General features: G+C 49.9%; 1 protein-coding gene across 2 annotated transcripts in view; it reads right to left on the reverse strand.

The window, feature by feature from the left end:
* The window catches only part of LOC142573308 (U2 small nuclear ribonucleoprotein auxiliary factor 35 kDa subunit-related protein 2-like), a 234,685-nt gene that overhangs the window by 54,695 nt on the left and 160,144 nt on the right, over positions 1–19,846 (reverse strand). For both annotated transcript variants that reach the window (XM_075682983.1, XM_075682984.1), the window contains exon 7: positions 18,755–19,009. In XM_075682983.1, the coding sequence (XP_075539098.1) occupies positions 18,755–19,009 (255 nt within the window). The remainder of the gene's footprint in view (positions 1–18,754; positions 19,010–19,846) is intronic.

Below are 19,846 nucleotides of genomic sequence, written 5' to 3' on the forward strand. Positions count from 1 at the left end.
TTTGACGTTCAAACCAAAGCCTTGGCACAACAGTGTGACATCATGGATGTCAAAGTATATGCTGGTGCCATTTTTGTGTGGTGAAAGTTCTTGGAAATCAGTAGGATAAATCTTTACATTACAATGCAATGATCCTCGTGACACTGGTGACGAAGCTGGCGACGAGTACCCACGGGGCGTTCCACGCCGCCGCGAGCGCTGAAACACCGCCCCCCGTTGCTGTCGCCATGCCGCTGTACGGAAGGCTCGAGCCGTTCGAGGGAGATGGGTCCGCCTGGCAAATTTACGAGGAGCAAGCCCACGTGTTCTTCCAGGCAAACGACACACCCGAGGCCAAACAGCGGGACATTTTCCTGGCCAGCTGCGGGACCCGCGTCTTCAGCCTCTTGCTCGACCTTCTCAAGCCAGCCACGCTGCATGCTAAAATGCGGGGTGAGTTGCTTGCCATACTGCGCTCGCATTTCAACCCAGCACCGTCCACACTAATGGAGCGTTTTTGCTTCAACAACCGGAGCCGCCGGGAAGGAGAGACCCTCGGGCAATTCGTTGCTGCGCTACGAGGGTTAGCGAGTGCCTGCGCCTTTGGGGACCAACTGGACTCGCTGCTCTGGGACCGTTTCGTCTGCGGAATCAACAACCCCACCATGCAGACGTGACTCCTGGGGCTTCCCGACCCGTCGCTGGACAACGCCGTGAAGGCAGCGCTGGCAATGGAAGCTGCCACCAAGGACGCCAGTGAGATTTCCCGTGCCACTGGCTCACCGTCGGCGGAAGCGGCGGTCAACAAGTTCGCGACAAAGGGCAGTACCTGCGGTCGCTGTGGTGGTGCCCACTCCCCCTCACAGTGCCAGTTTTCTTGAGCACAATGCTTTACATGCGGGAAAACTGGGCACTTGGCACGTGTATGCCGAAGGGGGAGGACGAACAGCAAACAGCAGCAGCAGCCTGATTCAAGCCCAGGTACCAGACAAGCCCACGGCCAGGGTAGTCGTCGCAAGTAGTATGCGGAGGGGGCGTGCGGCAGCAAGCTCAAGTTCTTCCGCGACCAGGCTCCTTGTCGTGGCCGAGAACCCGCCGATTTTCTACATGTGGCACAGGCTTTGTACCGTCATCTGTGCCGCCATACATGCTGACCGTCGAAATCTGCGAAATCTGCGTCCAGCTCCATTTCCATGGAGCTGGACACAGGGGCCAGCATGTCAGTAATGGCCGGGAAACTCTTCAAGCGTGCTTTCCCCGGCGTGTCCGTCGAGGCTTCGGGCGTGATGCTGCGCAGCTACTCCGAGCAACTCTCCCAGGTCCAGGGTCAGGCACAGGTCAGCGTTCGCTTTGGCGACAGGGAGGCACCGCACCCTTCCTCTTTACTTAACGAAGGGGTCGTCGCCGACGCTGCTGGGCCGAAACTGGATTCATGCACTGGGCGTTCGTCTGCCACAGTACCAGGAAGCCAGCCTGCATGTGGTGCAAGACGTCCCCAGCCTCCTGACCCAGTTCAAGTCCCTGTTCCAGCCAGGGGTGGGCACATTTGCCGGCACGACGGCTGGCATCTATGTACCTGAGGGAGCCCGGCCAGGTTTTTTCAAGCCTCGCCCACTGCCGTTCGCCCAGAAGGACGGTGTCACCCAGGAGCTGGAACGGTTGCAGCGAGAGGGCATCCTGGTGCCCGTAAAGACATCTGAATGGGCCGCTCCCATCGTGCCAGTCCTCAAGCAAGATGGCAGTGTCAGGATCTGCGGGGATTTCAAAGTTACCATCAACCCTGTCGCTACCGTCGAGAAGTACCCACTGCCCCGGATTGAAGAACTCTGGTCAGCATTGTCCGGTGGACAGAAGTTTGCCAAGCTCGACCTCAGAGATGCTTACCAGCAGCTGGTGCTCCAGGATGCCTCCCGGAAGTATGTCACCATATTGTCACGTGGTAGTGACGGTGAAGAAAGCAGCAATATGGTGGAATACAAAACTAGCTTTTGTTGGGCGAACCTGTGCCCACAAAAACAGGCTAGACTTATAGCACAACGATAGCGGCGAACACGGTTGGCGATCGTCGGAAATCTAATCAGCGGGTCAAGCGCGTCTGCTTTTATACAGCAGTCGTCGAATGTTCCAGACTAATCGTTCGGACCCGCGTGCCTTCCACAAAGTTCTATACCATTCGCGTCACGCGATGAAATCAGATAAAACAAGGTTCGGCGACAACAGACAGCCGGGTAGAAGCATCGATAACTTTCCAGAAACTTCGAATACATGTAGGCGTGTCCCGCGCTGTGCACTTACATTTGTTAGGCGGCGAAACGTGGTCGCCCGATAAAGATAAGTACACATGTCAATATCGACAACTTTGGGACTCTTTAAGTACACGCGCTTACCGTTTGGCGTGGCCTCGGCCCCAGCCATATTCCAGAGGGAGATGGACAACCTCTTCAGGGGCATGAGGCACGTGGCGGTGTACTTGGACGACATCCTGGTTTCTGGCAGCGACGACGGGGACCACCTGCAGAACCTGCACAACGTCTTGGCACGACTACAGGACGCCGGCCTCAAGCTCAAGCTGGAAAAGTCTGTTTTCCTAGCTCCCAGCGTTGAGTACTTGGGACATGTCATTTCCCAGGCAGGCCTAGCCCCGGCTCCCCGCAAAGTTGATGCGGTGCTCAAGGCACCTAAGCCCCAGAAAAAGAAGGAGCTTCAGAGCTACCCGGGCCTCATCAACTTCTACAGCAGTTTTCTGGCTAACCTGTCGCAGCATCTACAGCCTCTCCATCTTCTGCTTCGAGATGGTCAACAATGGGTCTGGAAGAAGGAGCAGGACCAGGCCTTCCAGCGCAGCAAGGAGCTAATCACCAAGGCTCCAGTGCTGGTGCACTTCGATCCTGCTAAGCCTGTTGTCCTTACCGTAGATGCGTCGCCGTACAGTGTGGGAGCCGTCCTGGCACACCGGGACAAAGATGGCCAGGAACGCCCTGTGTTGTTTGCTTCTCGACGGCTTCATGCTGCAGAGCAACGTTACAGCCAGCTGGACAAGGAAGGTTTGGCCCTCATGTTCGGTGTCGAACGTTTCCACCAGTTGTGGGGCCGGAAGTTCGAGGCAGTCACGGACCACAAGCCGCTGTTGGGGCTGCTGGGGCCCGCCAAGGCAGTTCCTGTGCAAGCACCACCTCGACTGGTACGCGGGGCCTTGAGGCTGGCAGCTTACAGCTACCAGCTGGTTTATTGTCCGGGAAAGGACCTGGGACCTGCTGATGCCCTGAGTCGCCTGCCCCTGCCAGAGGTGCCTGATGCTGTTCCAGAACCTGCTGAAGTGTTCATGCTGGAACACGCGTACCCGGAGGTGCTCTCCAGATCTGTGGTATCTCAAGCGACCAGCCAGGACCCAGTCCTGTCTCAGGTGGTCAAGGCGGTGTCCCATGGAGAGGAATTGGTGCAGCAGGCCTATAGCCACAAGGGCGCTGAGCTGAACTTGCAGCAGAGCTGCCTACTGTGGGGTCTGAGGGTGGTGATCCCACAAAGTCTCCGGTCCAGGGTTCTGCAGTTGCTGCACGTGGGTCATCCAGGGATAGAAAAGACCAAGATGGTGGCCCGGTCCCATGTTTGGTGGCCTGGCCTGGACCAAGACATCGCTCATTTGGTGCAGAGCTGCCAAATCTGCCAGGAGAATCAGCGAGCATCGCGTCGTGTGGAAATCACCCCCTGGCCGTTCCTACAGAGACCCTGGTCCCGCCTACATGTGCATTTTGGGGGACCCTTCAAGGGCCATTACTTCCTGGTGGTGGTGGACGCCTTTTCAAAGTGGGTGGAGGTTATACCTGTCACCACTCCATCAGCAGACACGACCATTGCAGCGCTACGACAGGTCTTCGCCGCCCAGGGGTTGCCAGATGTCACCGTGTCCGACAATAGTCCTGCTTTCGACAGCGCAGAGTACCTGGCCTGGCTGACGAAAAACGGAATCCGCCGGATGATGGTTCCACCATACCACCCTGCTTCAAATGGTGCAGCTGAGCGGGTGGTGCAAACCATCAAAGACAAGCTCAAGAAGAGCCAGACTGGGGATTTCCGGACGCAGATTGCCCGGATACTATTTCAGTACTGGACCACGCCTCACGATGTCACTGGCTGTGCCCCCTGTTAGCTCCTGCTGGGTCGGATGGTCAAGACACCCTCGGACGTCTTGCATCCGGACCTCCGATCCACAGTGCTTTTGAAGCAGCCGAAGCAGAAGCTGGCTGCTGACCAAGGATGCCGTCCCGAGCCTTTGCCAGAGTCGGGAGCTCCAGTTTTCGCCAGGAACTTCCATCGTGGCCCACCCTGGTCTGCGGGACAAGTGGTGTCTCCTGCCAGCGCCTCATCGCTGCTCGTCCGCATGCCAGATGGGGCCATGTGGCACAGGCACACCGACCATGTCAGGCCTCGCCTCGAGACCTGGCCAGCACCCTCGACTGCCACTGAGTTCCAGCCCCCAGGAGGACTAGCGGCAGCACCAGTCGCTTCCAGCGGAGTACCACCCACCTCAGAGGCGGCAACCGTAGCCAGTGGTGCGGCACCCGTTGAACCGGGGTCGAGCCCAGCACCACTGGCAAGGCCGACCACTACGAACCCTCCGGATGGAGCAAGGCTGGCTCAGGCAGCACCCGGCGTTGCCACACCCAACCCATCAACACTGGTGCCCAGGCAGAGTACTCGACGGCGGAGGACACCAGACCGTTACTCGCCTGGGTAACAGGCAGCATCGACCCAGCTAGGATGGAGGCAGAGCCTCATATTGTGAACAAGGACGTTTTTCATTTAACAAACTGGGGGTAAGGGGGTGTAGCATGTGACGCCTCCTCGGGCGTAATCTTGGTTCGCCCGCCAAGCTCGGTGGCCTGCTAAAGCTCGGCAGGCAACATTGGTCACCGCACCACAATAAACACCGACGAGCACGGCTGCTCGCTGGATCAGTCATCGTTCAGCACCACCACGCTGCGGAGCGTCCGTCTATCGGAGGGTGCCACAAGTCCTCCCTTGTTCACGAGCCCGGGTGGATCGTGACACTGGCGACGAGGATGGGATCCTCGTGACACCTTGCTTATCGATAAATCATTATCTAATCCCAACCAGATGCTCCTCATAGGAGGCTAGTGAAAGAACTTACAAGGTGGCTCTGACCTTTGTTTTGCATCTATTTCGCCTTACGGAGTATCAGCACACAGGAATACTTGCACATTTTTGTTGCCCTAGAAGTTTAATCTACAAATGAGCATTTAGGGACTTTTAAAGAGTGATGGTATAGTAGGTGAGAACAATACGGCCACAAGCAAAAACAGTCGCAAGCAAACAAAGTGAAATTTATTTTGAGCTGAAAAATATTTATACAAGGAATGGGCACATGCGCATCTAACACACACAAAGGAGAGGTTCAAGCAACTCAAGATTTTGAGACGATGACGGAAAACCGGAACGAAATGGAGCTGGTGGGCGACTCCAGTATACAATGCTCATGATGCCGCCAGAGCAAAACACAACGGCCACTTGACACTGCCTACTAACATCGCTGCACCCCATTAAACGCCTCATTTGGAGACTCATTGGAACTAATGTTATAGTGCTTCCATTAACAGCCACGTGTGAAGCAGTCACACAGCATCAGTACTGTGAATGCGTAGGGGGAATGAATGCGCAACTGCCGCATTTGTGTGTAGCACATGGAGCCTGATGACTGCTCAAACTTGCCCCCACTAGAACAAAACTTTGGCCCCAGGCCAGCCAAAGATTTTACCTTAGGACGTGGATCTTAAAACTAATTTTGTTAGTTTTAGAATGAATTGGATAATATTAAATGGTATTGTTCAGTTTTTTCGGCTGATTGTAAATATCTAATTTGATTTTGTATATCTGCATTAGAACAAAAGATACAAAGCTTTTAATACAAAAATTCTGTCGATTTCTTACGAGACTTTTCAAAGACTTCCCTTTGTCAAAACAAAAACAAAGTACAGTTGACGACAGATTTTTCGGACCCTCAAGGGACCGCGAAAATGTCCGAAAGATCAGGCAGTCCGAAAAAACAAATGTGCACCCAAAAAACTCAATTTATCGCTTACTATTAAGTTAGAGGCTGGAAAACGTGATTAATCTTTTGCTTGTTTTTCATGTAGTCCGAAAGAGCCTGTCTGGAAATTTTAAACTCTTTTGCGACGTCTGCCCATGACTGGCCACCTTCGACGAGCTTGATGATTGCCGCTTTCTTCGCCATCGACATTGTGGCGTAGTTGCCTCGGTTCATAGGAACTCTCGAGGCCGATGACAACATAGATTTCTTCTCCACTGTGAATCGGTACGCTTGGCTAAGCAGCACACGCAGCGCAGTCGTCGGGAAGTTGTCACACCGACTTCGTTGAGTGCCTCCTCGCTGCCACGTTGCACGCAAAAATAAAAGTTCCGGAAACAGCGTCTTGAAGCACTGAAGCCGATTCAATGAAATGCAAGCCACAGTAGTGACAGAACATGGTTTTCGTGTCTCAACAGCACGACCATGACTAGGCCTACTCGCTAAGCAAGTCAACGCACGGCAAACACAAACAGGCAGTTGAAGGAAGAAAGGGGGAAAAAAAAAGTATTGCGTTACGGCAGTGACGCTGTTGCGAAAGCGGAAGCTGCTAGCATATAGCCTCAATCCAGCGTCCGAGTAACTGAGGAACCGCCATGAAATACCGGCACTGGTTTCGAGGCTACAGGAGGAAAATGTAAACAAAGATGTCGGCGACACAGCTCAAGATGCGCGGCAGTTGGCCCGGCTGACGCTTGGAGAGACCGAAAAATCGAACAGTTCTCCCTAGAGTGTCTGAAATTTTGAGCCACGTAATACATTGACTTTATGAGGTATGTACTAAGGCCGGGAAACAGTCAGAAAAATTAAGCATATCCGAAAAGTTAGGCGTCCGAAAAATCAGTCGACTGTATATGGCCAGAATGCCAGAGAGTTGCTTTGCTGGTGATGCTAATTTTATTGTTCTCAGTGCACTTATAATGTCGAAAAACAGATGTAGACTTGATTACAATATTTTTGCTAATATTCATTTATAATTAGTAGGAATTAGAATTTGCAGGAAGTTTTAGAAATAAATAAATAGGATCACTGGCTAGATTCACTCAATACGAATATATATTGATATCAAACATTTTCCTAGTACTTAGAAAGAACATCCGAAAATGCTGCGTATGGCAGTGTGTGATGTCCAAAAAAGGAAACAGAAAAACGAATCTGAACTTTGAGTTGACAGTAACATTTATTGCCTAGCAATATGGCAATATGAATCGCATCACTGTGTAGCCCTGTCCTTGAGCAACAAGTTCATGACATATATGTGGCCACTGTGCAAAAATAACACTTGAGATGCTTGTTGCAACATCATGCATAATCGTTGAATGAAATGCGATAAGCAAGCACCACCCGCTTCACATGTCTCTATTTAGCTTCTTATTAAACAGGAAGCCCACAAATGGCATCCCTGAGCAAATAAAGTTGTGCAAGTGTTCATGGCCACAACAAAAAATATGAATCAAATCCTAACAGTGGCGGCCACTCTTTGGTGGAGGCAAAATGCAAAAAAGTTAACGTGCTAGCATTGTAGTGCACCCCAGGTGGTCAAAGTTATTCCAGAATCATTTGTGATTTTGGCACTGTGATAGCGCAGCACGTCATACCGCATGTGTACTGGGCGGGCTAACTGCCATGATCTATGTGATGTCACATAGCGATATATGTATGTACGCCGGCACTAAATAAACTGATTCCATTCCCAGTTTAGCTGCGTGATGATGTTATAATAACTGGCGACGAGGGTCTCACATACCCGTGTAAGCGACGGCCTTGGGCCTGCATGGGTGGACAGGCACGAATGGAAGAAAGCAAGTGGAGCTTTCGTCCAGCTTCAAGGCGCTGTACGTGCTCCCAGAGTACGGCACCGCCCCCCTAACACCCCTGTTTAGGAAGTACTCGGCCACAAGCAACGACAACGGGGCTTGGAGCTGGCAGCACGTCCAAGCAAGAAAACACCAAACCGATGAGTAACGTATATATGTACTTCTGTCAAAATTCCGCCACTGGGAAAGATGTCCGAGTTCGACCCGAAAACGCAAAACTTCGAGTCGTACTTAGAGCGTTTTGAACATTTCTTAACGGCTAATGATATCGTCGACGCAAAGCGCCTTCCCGTCTTTTTGACAGTCATAGGACCAGAGGTTTACGAAGTATTGAGAAGTGTTGTTGTGCCGGCAGCCCCGGGAGAAAAGTCGTACGCAGAAGTTAAATGCCTCCTGAAGGAGCACTACAGCCACAGGAGTTCCTTAATAGCAGAACGATGCAAGTTCAACCGGCGCGTACAACAAGAGGGCAAAAGCGTGGAAGGATTCATCGTGGAACTTAAAACATTTAGTCAGAAAGTGTGACTACGGTGACTTTTTGCAAGACGCCCTCTGAGATAGGCTGGTTGCTGGCATATGGAACGAAGAGACCCAGCGTGCTCTGTTTGCTGAATGAGAGCTGACATTTGATGGCACTAGCAAAATCGCCCTGGATAGAGAACTAGCGGCGCGAGACACTGAACAACTGCGGTCAAGGGAACGAGAGGCACCCGTGCTGGTCGTGAAAAGCCGACCACACCAGTATCAGAGACCAGCTAATCCTAAGCGTGTTGAAGCCTGCAAGTACGAAAAATGCGCAAGATGTGGCAGGGAACACTCGTCGGAAGAATGTTGGTACAAAAACTATTTGTCGAAAGTGTTCGGCTGTAGGTCATTTGAAAAGCATGTGCCCACTTGCTAGTGCGAAGCCAAAAAACATGCATGCACTCGAGTGTTTTGATGAGGACTAGAAGCAGGAACTGTACCATGTCGTTAACACCAACCAATCATCTTATGAAGTGAGTGTGGAAATTGAAGGGCATACAGTGAATATGCCAATTGACACGGGAGCGGCTGTCACAATTGTCCCGGAGCAAGTGTAGCTGTCTGAATTTCCACACGTAAAATGTGGACCATGCAAAATGTCGCTTCGCACGTATACTGGGGAGCAAATACAGCTAAAAGGGCAGTGTGACGTGGTAGTTAAGTGCAACAATCAGTCCATGACTCTACCAGTGCTTGTTGTAAAAGACAACGGGAGGACGTCACCTGTACAAATGGGGCGAAATTGGTTAGAATGTTTGAAGCTTGACTGGCTAGAAATTCACCAGACTGCAGTTGAAGACAGAGTTGTGGTGCTAAAACAGAAGTACCCTTTTGTGTTTTCTAAAAAGCTGGGGACAATACAAAACTTTGAAGCAATGATTGTTATGAAACCGGGTACAGTTCCTGTATTTTGCCGCGCTAGACCAGAGGACTTCTCTGGTCTAGTCTCAAAACAGATCATTACCCCCTATCCAGACCAGAGGACTTATACACTGCCTTAGCAGAAGGAAAGGTGTTCAGTGTATTAGACCTTTCTTCGGCATACCAGCAGCTGCCACTCACTCCGGAGTCACGACCATTTTTGACAGTAAACATTAGTCATGGGTTGTTCGAATTTCAGCGCCTTCCTTACGGGGTGGCAAGTGCACCCGCTATCTTTCAGGCAATGATGGACGAGGTACTTCATGGCATCCCACATGTAGGCTGTTATATTGACGACATTATCGTCACAGGGACAGATATCAGCTACTGCCAGGAGACACTAGAACGTGTCTTGCAACGCCTCAGTGAATACAACATCACGCTTAACCTGGATAAATGCAGTTTTTTCCAAAAATCGGTAACATACTTGGGCCACACAGTGACTGAGCAAAGCATTTACCCTACCGACACAAAGCAGAGCGCAATCTTACAAGCCCCCGAGCCCACTACAGTTACAGAGCTTAAGGTGTACTTGGAAATGTGGAATTTTCACTCAAAGTTTCTCAAGAACGCTTCGACAGTAGCAGAGCCGCTTTATCGGCTACTTAGAAAAGAAGGAAAATGGTCGTGGACAAAGGAGTGCAGCACCGCATTTAAATATACGAAGCACATGCTAACAAGCAGCAAGGTGCTCACATTCTATGACGTCAAAAAACCATTAGCAATGCTTTGGGATGCATCGTCATATGGCTTAGGAGCCGTTATCTTTCACGAGACGGCTGAGGGTGAAGAAAAGCCAATTGCCTTTGCTTCGAGTACATTGTCGGAAGCAGAAAATAAATATGCGCGGTGCGCACGTGAGGCCCTGGTGTTAATCTTTGGCCTAACGAAATTTCACCGGTACCTGTACGGCCGAGAATTCACTATATATACAGACCACCAGCCACTACTCGGGATACTAGGGCACGATAAGCATATCCCGACTATCGTTGCCGCACGTATGCAGCGCTGGGCTTGAACCCTCGCAGCTTACAGGTACCGGCTGAAATTTAGAAAAGAAAAAAATTCGGAAGTGGCAGATGCCTTGTCTAGGCTGCCCCAACAGGGACCGGTAAACGACGAGCCATCAAATTGCATGTCAATCTTTCAGTGTCTCCCGCTGACAGCAGAGGAGATTGCAAGGGTCTCGAAGCGAAGCTTATGTCTATGCCACGTGGCACAATATGTGTACGCTAAATGGGTGGCCTAGACAGCACACAGATGAATTGAAATCTTACTATGTTCACCACGATGAGCTGTCACTAAAGCAGGGCTGTGCGACATGGGGCGTAAGAGTTGTAATTCCGGAGCTGCTGAGGGACCGCGTGCTAAACATGCTGCACGAGGAGCACCCTGGCACCAGCCGCATGAAAATGCTAGCGAGGAGTTTTGTATGGTGGCCAGGAATCGATTTGGCCATTGAACAGTACGTTCACAGGTGCAAAATTTACCAAGCAGTTCAGCCAGCTTCTCGGCCGGTTCCTCTTCACCCTTGGCAATACCCCGTGCAGTGTTGGTCACGCGTCCATGTAGATTTTGCACAGAAGGGTATGAACGTGTTTCTGGTATTGGTAGACTCATTCTCGAAATGGGTCGAAGTATGGCCGATGTTGTCAACCTCTGCACAAAAAACACTGGAAAAACATCGGGGTGCTTTTGCCGCTTATGGCTTGCCCGAAGTATTGGTGAGTGACAACGGGACACAGTTCACCTCAGAGGAGTTTGCAGAATTTATGAGCACCAACGGTGTAAAACATGTTCGTATTTCTCCTTATCACGCAGCGTCCAATAGTGCTGCAGAATGAACAGTACAAACCGTGAAAAAGGCCTTACTGAAACACGTGCTCAAGCGTGAGGCCTCGGGTAAGCAGCCGACAGACAGTACAGGAAGGTATTGATAGTTTTCTGATGACCTACCGGAACACACCGAGCAGTGTGACAAGCAAATCACCAGCTGAACTATTTTTGAGGCGCCAGCCACGCAAAAGCTTTCACTGCTCAAACCTGATTTTGCAAAATCCGTGCAAGACAAACAGAAAAAACTGAAAGAGCAGCGTGATTTGTTTCGTGGGCAGGAGCGCAGCTTCGTGGTGGGGGACCGGGCGTTGGTGAAAACTGTGCGTGGTGAACGCGTTTCATGGGAAGAAGGTGTTGTGATCCAAGTTATCAGTGCTGTGACATATATGGTGAAAGTGCGCAATCAACTCCGGTTCACACACGCCGATCGCCTGCGTCCTGGACATGCTAACCCCGGTGAGACACCCTCGCACGCAGAGGTGGGTGTAAATGCCACCAGAAGAGCTACCGGCAGACGACCGCACTCCGACACCAAGACAACTGCAGGCAGACCAGGATGGTCCCAGTTCCCCTGGGACGTCGGCAGACCCTAATCGCAGAACACTAGAACATGACAAATCAGTACCACCACGCACACAGCAGCCTGTACCGCAATACTTGGCAGAGTCGCCCGTGCCAGCGGCACCCAACTCGGAGGAACAGCAACCACTACGTCGGGGTGCTCGTGTGCGCCGGCAACCAGACTGGTTTAGATCTGAGGACTTTAAGTAATTTCATCTTAACTAGTCACGTGGTAATGTTAAATTGTTAATTACACAGCACAGTCGAACCCGGCTATATCGAACTCGCCAAAAAACGCATATCAGTTCGATATAGAGCATAATTCGATATAAGCCCGCTAAATAATTGGATGTCATAAAAGCACATACCATTTATAAAATCACTTTATTGATGAAACTAGCTTAGTTTCGCACAAAATAGTCCTGCATTTTCTTCTGCTTGGGCAATTTCGCTGCGTGCAACGCACATACTTTTCCACTTTGTTTAAGGAGTCGGAGCAGCTGAGGCCGCAACATTCCACATTCGCGCAGAAGCACCGGACTAGTGCGAGCGCACCAATCACTTCGGAAGATGTGGGCCAAAGACGGTCATTGCTTTCCTAATTGTGCCCACTTTCACTTGTGCTCGACACGATGTCGGCAATGTAGTCTTCATTTCAAGGCTCTCCCATGATCGCGACACCATCGTTTGCGCTCACAAACTCGTCCACCGTTGATTCGTTAACAGCTTCCAGAAATTCTGACACCTCGCTCCAAACTTTGGCAACACCGGCAAAGGCTTCATCACATTAATCAGAATTTACAGTCATCACCGAGCATGCGGAAGTCGGTACGGCTGAAGCTATTTCGGATGAACCACTCGTACACGGCCGTGCGTATGCGTCGGGCGCCTCGGGCACTACGAGCACCGGGTAGCGAGTTAGGCCACTTTAGCCCTAATTTTCCCCTTCAAGATCGTGCCAAGAGTGCACCTCGGAATCTTGTAGGTTGCGGGGACATCCGACTTCTCACCGCGTTCGACCCGATTTATGATTTCGAGCTTCACGACGAAAGGCGAATTCTGCCGCTTCATCACAGCAACACTGCGGGAGAAGGCGCACAAGGCGCACACAATGAACCAGAAAAGCAGCGAGACAACTCACACTTTTGCCATCTTGCACGACGAGCGCACAAGAGCCTCTGATTGGCTGTCTGAGCAAGCGCTGCGGGCGGGCCAGGATCATTTTTTGCAGGGGGGTGTCGGCGGCTCCGAGGTAGCGTGGTCACGTAGAGAGAGTGGTTGGATGGAACCGCGCCGCCAGATTTTCCTGTCACCGCGAGGGAAAGCCAACTTCCGGGGGCACTTTCTGCCGCTTGACATTCAATATATCGGGAGTCGCTACTAGTTTTGTTCAATGTAAGCATAATTTTTGCTATATATACTCATTGTATCTATACGGTGTCCAGAAATTGTTCGATATATGGAATAATTCGATGAAAAAGGATTCGATATAGTCGGGTTCGACTGTACCTAATCTTACTACGTGTTACTCTAGTTAGCTAACTCATGTATTTAATTGAGCAGGAAGGAGTTGTGATAGCGTAGGACGTCATGCCGCATGTGTACTGGGCGGGCTGACTGCGATGATCTATGTGACATCACATAGCGATATATATATGTACGCCGGCACTGAATAAACTGATTCCATTCCCGGTTTGGCTGCGTGATGATGTTATAACAGGCACGTAAAATTTCAGAATTAAAATAAAATAACAAAAAAATATCTGTTGCCCACTCACACAATTGTGCATTCAGCACACCTAGACCTACAGTAGTCTGTTGCTGGCTTGTGCCTGTTTGCAAGCTTGCATGTCACAGCATTTAAGAAAAAAACAATAAAAAAGTAAAAAGGTGCACACAGGAAACATACAAGAAGACAGAAAAGAGACTTCTTGTATGTTTCCTGTGTGTGCCTTTTTTGGGGCTGTTTTTTTCTTAAATACAATGCACCAACTAGCCCAACAACATGCTCTATTAGAGTGCCACAGCATTTCTGTTCGTGTGATCCTTGTTGGACATGTGAAGCTTCCGACAATCCTTTTCAAGGCTTCAACGCCGGCACTGTAGCCCAGCTACCGCAGTGTCACTTTTCGTCCCACCCTGTTTGAATCGGCTGACAGACACTGCCCTCTGGACACTGTGCAGTGACGCATGCTTAGTCTTTGGGGCTTGATCCCAGATCATGGAATGCAGGTTCTCACTGGAATCCTGAGTCATGCTATCGCTGCACTGCTCCAAGAGAGCTTCCTCACTCAGCTGCTTGAAGATTGGCTCCAAAGCTTCGCACATCACGAAGTTGGGCAGGCTGTGCTGGGTGTTCCTCGCCCTTTTCCACAGAGCCCATACTCCTTGCTTGGGCCCTCCGAAAGCATCACCACTTTCTTGCCCCGCCCAGGATACAGCACGATTCTAAGAAGAAAGGGGGTTAACCCAGGGCCCCGATATTCATCCCACAACCTGCCAATCCCACAATGTTGCCGAAACCGGCAACATTGATGCCTTCAGGTAGCATGTATGGGTTTATTGGCCAGTTGCCGTCACCAAAAAAGATCACGTTCTCGAGATGCCTGCGGCAGAAAGGATGTTCCACGTTCGCTGCCAAGGTTTGTGAGTGGTGGCGCTGGCCAACACTCCCAAAGTTCTACAAGGAAGCATAAATAGCTAAGAGTTTGACGTAGTAGTTCTGTGGAAGCCCGCAAGGTGGAGAGAAGTAATTAATAAAGGGAAAATCGGACATCCACCCGTTCGTAGCAACTGCTACAAAGGAAACCCATATGGGTTCCTCGAAAGAAAAGGATTGGGTTTCCTTTGTAGCAATTGCTATGAACGGGTGGATGTCCGATTTTCCCTTTATTAATTAATTCTCTCCACTTTGCGGGCTTCAGCAAAACTACTACATCAAGCACTTCGCCCTGCCATCTGCTAGCCTCCGGTTAGCTCAGATGGTACAGCGGCTGCCCCGGAAAGGTGGTGGTCCCGGGCTCGAGTCCCGGACCAGGACAAATTTTTCTTCAACTCTGAGGCTTTTCTTTCGAGGAACCCATATGGGTTTCCTTTGTAGCAATTGCTACGAACGGGTGTATGTCCGATTTTCCCTTTATTAATTATTAAATACCCAAGAAAGTGGATGGGGAAACGGCGCCGTGGTGGGTCAATTGGCAGAGCATCGCAGGCGAAATGCGAAGGTTGTGGGATCGTTCCCCACCTGCGGCAAGTTTTTTCATCCACTTTCATTTTCATTAATTTATCATTTCTTTATTTCATTTATTAAGCACAAGTAATTTCCCCTATGTTGTCCTTGGTGTAAGTGTTTGTTGGCTTCTTATGATAGCACAATTCCAAGAAACTCTTGTACAACAGATAAATCCATGATTGCAAATTCAGTTCCATTGTCCTTGATGTTCTCTTTCGTGTTGACACCCAGCAGCTCGAACTTTTGCTCCGTTGCAGACTGTGACACCAGGCCTGTTATCGTGTTACCAGCAATCACTGCGTGCATGCTACTTTCTTCAGTCATGGAGGAAACAGCGTTTACAGAGTCCATGCCAACACACAAGGCGTGGGCAGATGAAGTGCTGACACTAGACGTGCCGGATTGCAGCTTGGAACTCGATCCGGCAGAACCTCCAGGCAGACCAGCAATCAGCAACTCCGGGAGCATGACAGGCCTGACCGCCTCGTGTGGCACATTCCATGACCACTTTCGTGTCTCGCCGAAGACTTGACACAAAGTAACCTTGAGACAACAATCTCCTCCAGCCATTCAGGCAGCAAAAAATACGTTATCAAATGCTGTCGAGAAACAAGCGGCCGAACAAACGTAAATAGCGGTGCGATGAATCCACAAAGAGAAACAAACACAGTGAAATGCAAGAGCGACCAGGTCGAGTGCGTGAGAATCAACTCACCAAACGCACCAGACTAATACGAGTGAGGTATGGGGGTTGTGCATGCTTTGGTCAATCAGCGGCATGAACACGTCCCTAAGAAATGAAGCAACGGTGTCGGTTCCCCCTCAACAGCGCATTCTCTAACTAGATGCCAGCGACATCGCTTCCTTTCCCACTGAAAGTGCTCTGCCACGTTTGCGAGTCAGAACCGCGGGGTGGCACTGGCAACCGTACCGCTGGAGTCACATGACTTCTGTCGGTGCAGCTTGCTGCCGGCAGGCTGGGTCGGTGGCTTCCGTGCTCACGGCCGGTGCAAGAGGCTGTGGTCTAGGAATGTCTGTGTTGATCAAAAGATGTCAAAACACTGGGCATGACAAGTGGCTTCAGCAGCCACTACATAAGCCTTTCCTGAAGTCCAGAGTGTGGAAGTCCTGACTGCACACTACAGAGCACAACAGGGTAACTCGATGGCAATTCATCCTTACTCGAAACTGCCATAGCCACTGATCATGCAAACTGCTGTCAGAAGGTATCTTGTGGAAAGACACACCCAGGTCTTTTTCTCTCTGACTAGACGAGCCTTGTGGCATGCAGCAATGGCACATTACTGGGCAAGACGTATGGTGCTAAGCTGTGGGAATGAAGAAATAGCATGAATTTTGTGTACTTGCACACAGAACACAATGTGCGGTCATTGTCTGCTGGAGTTTTACCGGTGGTGCCAGTGGCTCAGCCTCTGGTGTGTTGCAACCGTCCTCCGCAAGCCAGTGCAAAGTGGACAGGTGTAAAAGGGAGAGGAAATGGCAGGCGGTTTTTGGCTCACATCGCAGACATCTAGTTAGAGGAGGTGCTGTCCTCACTGGCACCATTTTGAAATGGTGCAAAATACAAAAAAAAAATTGTTTCCAAGGAAGCCCAAGATGGTGGCCGCCGGCCACCGAGCTTACAAATGGCAACGGCTTGACGTTTTGGCCCTATTTTCACTAATTTAGCGTCCACCCTGGCCCATATAAGCACAGATTCTCATTATTTTCCAATTAAATTTACCTTCTACATTTTGCAGAGGGATACTTGAATGTATAAATGTAGCGAAAAACGCACTTTTCTGAAAATAGACTATTTTGCGATTTTTTGTTATTCCCACGTCTCCCCTTAAGTTAGCCTTATGCACGATCATGAAATATGCCTGCACAGCTTTGCAGGTCTGTCAGGGTGGTGTGATCCACTATCAAGGAACCATCTGACACTTGCCAAACTCTGGCAAAAAGTTGGTGGCCAATGCAGCAGGAATTTGGCAACCAGTGGGAACCTTCTCCAAATGCTGCTGCAAGTTGTTGCTACTGAAAGTAGACGTCATCAGCTACACCAGTAGGAAGAACACTGAAGCTGGTGACATACTGGAACAGACAAGGCAGCGATGCACAAACACTGATAGAAACAGATGAGTAAACAATCGGCCACATAAACACCAGAATAGAGACCGGGTGCAGGAGGAGTTTGGACCAGTGACACCTTGCAGTGGCACCGCAAATGTAACGACATGTGATGGCTGGGCCAGGTGCAGCAGGCGCAGCTGCCAACTAGGCTTGTTGATTATGTTTCGTATTTTCTTATGTTTTGCATTGTCGAAGTACAATGTGGCACTGAATCCAGAGAAACATGCTGCTTTCTTTGGTGCACAAGCAGTTCCCCAAAGCTGGTGAGACCATTCTGCTCCCTTCATCACACACATGGAAAGCATGAGTGGTTCGTAGGCAACAATATGCACATTTACAACATTGCTTTGCCTTTGTCTGGTCATTCTAACACAAATAAAATAGCCGCTCATTTGCAAGAGCTCTGTATTCCATATAAGGTTGCCTTCACCTTCACAAGTGCGACGGCTCCAGAGCTTGGGCACCGAAGGCAAACACAGGGATTTGCAGTCTTCTCAGTAGCTGTCTTTTATTTTAGGGTATATTTTTCTTCCTTGCAATTCTCAGCCCTGGCAGCATCTGGTACACAAGTCTGTGCGCTCTGCATCAACAGCGAACACCAACGCAGTGGTTTCTTCGCTTCAATGCCGGCCTTACACATGCACTAGCCACCGCCAGACCTCGTCATGCCAAACTGTGAAGCAGACTAAGATTTTTTTTTTTTTTAATTATGCGGTTTTACATGTCAAAACCACTTTCCGGAGTCCTCCAATTTCGTGGAGGACTCCGGAAATTTCGACCATCTGGGGTTCTTAATGTGCACCTAAATCTAAGTACATGGGTATTTTCGCATTTCACCCCCATCGAAATGCGGCTGCCGTGGCCGGGATTCGATCCCGCGACCTCATGCTCAGCAGCCCAACACCATAGCCACTGAGCAACCACAGCGGGTAGAATAAGACTGAAGATTATCTGGATTGTAAGACATTAGAATTGCCAAAGCATTGCAATAAAAAATGGACAGAGTATGGGAACATACTGAACACATGCGCAGTCAGCAAAACAGCAAGAAAAAGAAAGAAAGCAGAGACATTCAGGATTAAATGCACAGCAATCTTAGCATGCAGGGCAGAATATCTGCAACGTAACTATTAGATTTCCATGTCTTGCCGCAGAGAGCTTCGTTTGCGGGGAGCACTTGCTTTGAAATTTGCACTAATTTTCCTGTTTTATATACTACCTGATGTCACGAATGTGACTTGACCTCATACAAGCTGCAACACCTGTCAAAAGCACACACAAAAAAATGTGTTTTCCGGTTCATCGGGCTTTAAAATCCGCAGTGTGAAACCACTGGAAGTGCCACTTGCGCCTTCGCCTCATCGTCTGCATCACATGCCAGTGCTATTACTGCTGCCATTTCTGGTGCCGTTCACCAGTGCCCCAATAGTGTTTGACAACAGCCACCCAGTAGCTGTGCCAGCATTCATGCTAGATGATTCCATCAAATTTTTATCCCTTTGGAGGCACCACACCACAAAGCATTCCTCAGGGAAGATTGCTTCAGGGCTCAATTGAACCCCGTGAGAGGTCTTTTTTTACACTATACTTATAAGATAAGAAAAACATTTTCATTTAAACTAAAGTTTAACCCGAACACCTACAAACCTGGAATACTGGACGTAGACATTTCCGCGTAGATGTGGCTCAAGGTTTCGGCACACGCGCAGTTGGCAGACTGTGCCAGCACGACGTAGTTCCTCGAGCACATCCCAGAAGAAGGCCTCGAAGTGTGCCTGCAGCTCACGCTCGTCTGTCTCGAGGCTGTCATCGCCATGGTGCTGCTCCAGGGACAGGTGGCTGTACAGGCCACGCAGCAGCAACGTGCGGCTCACGACGGGACGTGGGTGTGCGCGGGAGCACCTGCGGTTGGCAGCCTGCCTGCTCAGCTCAGTGACCCCACGTGCATGGGGCGAGTGTCTTTCACACTGTAGGGTACACTTCCTTCACACAGAAAGCATATCTTCAAGCACCCCACAGAGATCAAGTTACACAACAAAGAAGGCATTGGTTCCCCAAATGGGCACCAGTGAAGCCCTCTCCAGGCACCCTTTCAGAGTGTGATAAATAGCTAAAATGGTACACAGTGGAACCCCGACTATACAACTTTCACGGGAGCATGCGAAAACATTCTGTAAACCAAGCGCTGTCTAATCCGACCAACAAAAATTGTGCCCACAATACGCAGTCTCACACGAACAAGTTGCGAGGAGCTTCAGTTTAAGCTGTGCAGGACTCGAAAACTAAAACCACCAAAAAAGTATACTGAATTGCAGAAACCAATCATGCTTTCTTGAAGAGATTTAGTGTACCGTGTACAACGATTGGTGCATGCCAGCAAGCTAAAATGTTCTTTCCTCATTTACAGTCTTTAAAAAAAAATCTGTCAACATCTTGTATAGATTTTCCTTGAGCCAAGCAGCAAGACCTGTCTTTCAAGTGAAGCAACAATTGCAAGGAGGTCACCTTTGACAACATTGCCTGTATAGACAAATCTCCAAATGTGATGCCATGCAACACATCCACAAACATAGGCACAAGTACAGCAGCATCTGTAGCATCATCCTCAACCGAGTGTCGGCATGATATGACAACCTGCGCAAAACTGGAAACCCAACAACAGGCACATGAGAAAACTTGTGTACTCGCACGTAAGCAAAACTCCAAACTGTGTGTGTGTCTGATGACTAATCGGTTCAA

Source organism: Dermacentor variabilis, chromosome 2 (genome assembly GCF_050947875.1).
Source record: "Dermacentor variabilis isolate Ectoservices chromosome 2, ASM5094787v1, whole genome shotgun sequence".
In the NCBI taxonomy this organism is placed as follows: Eukaryota; Metazoa; Arthropoda; class Arachnida; order Ixodida; family Ixodidae; genus Dermacentor; species Dermacentor variabilis.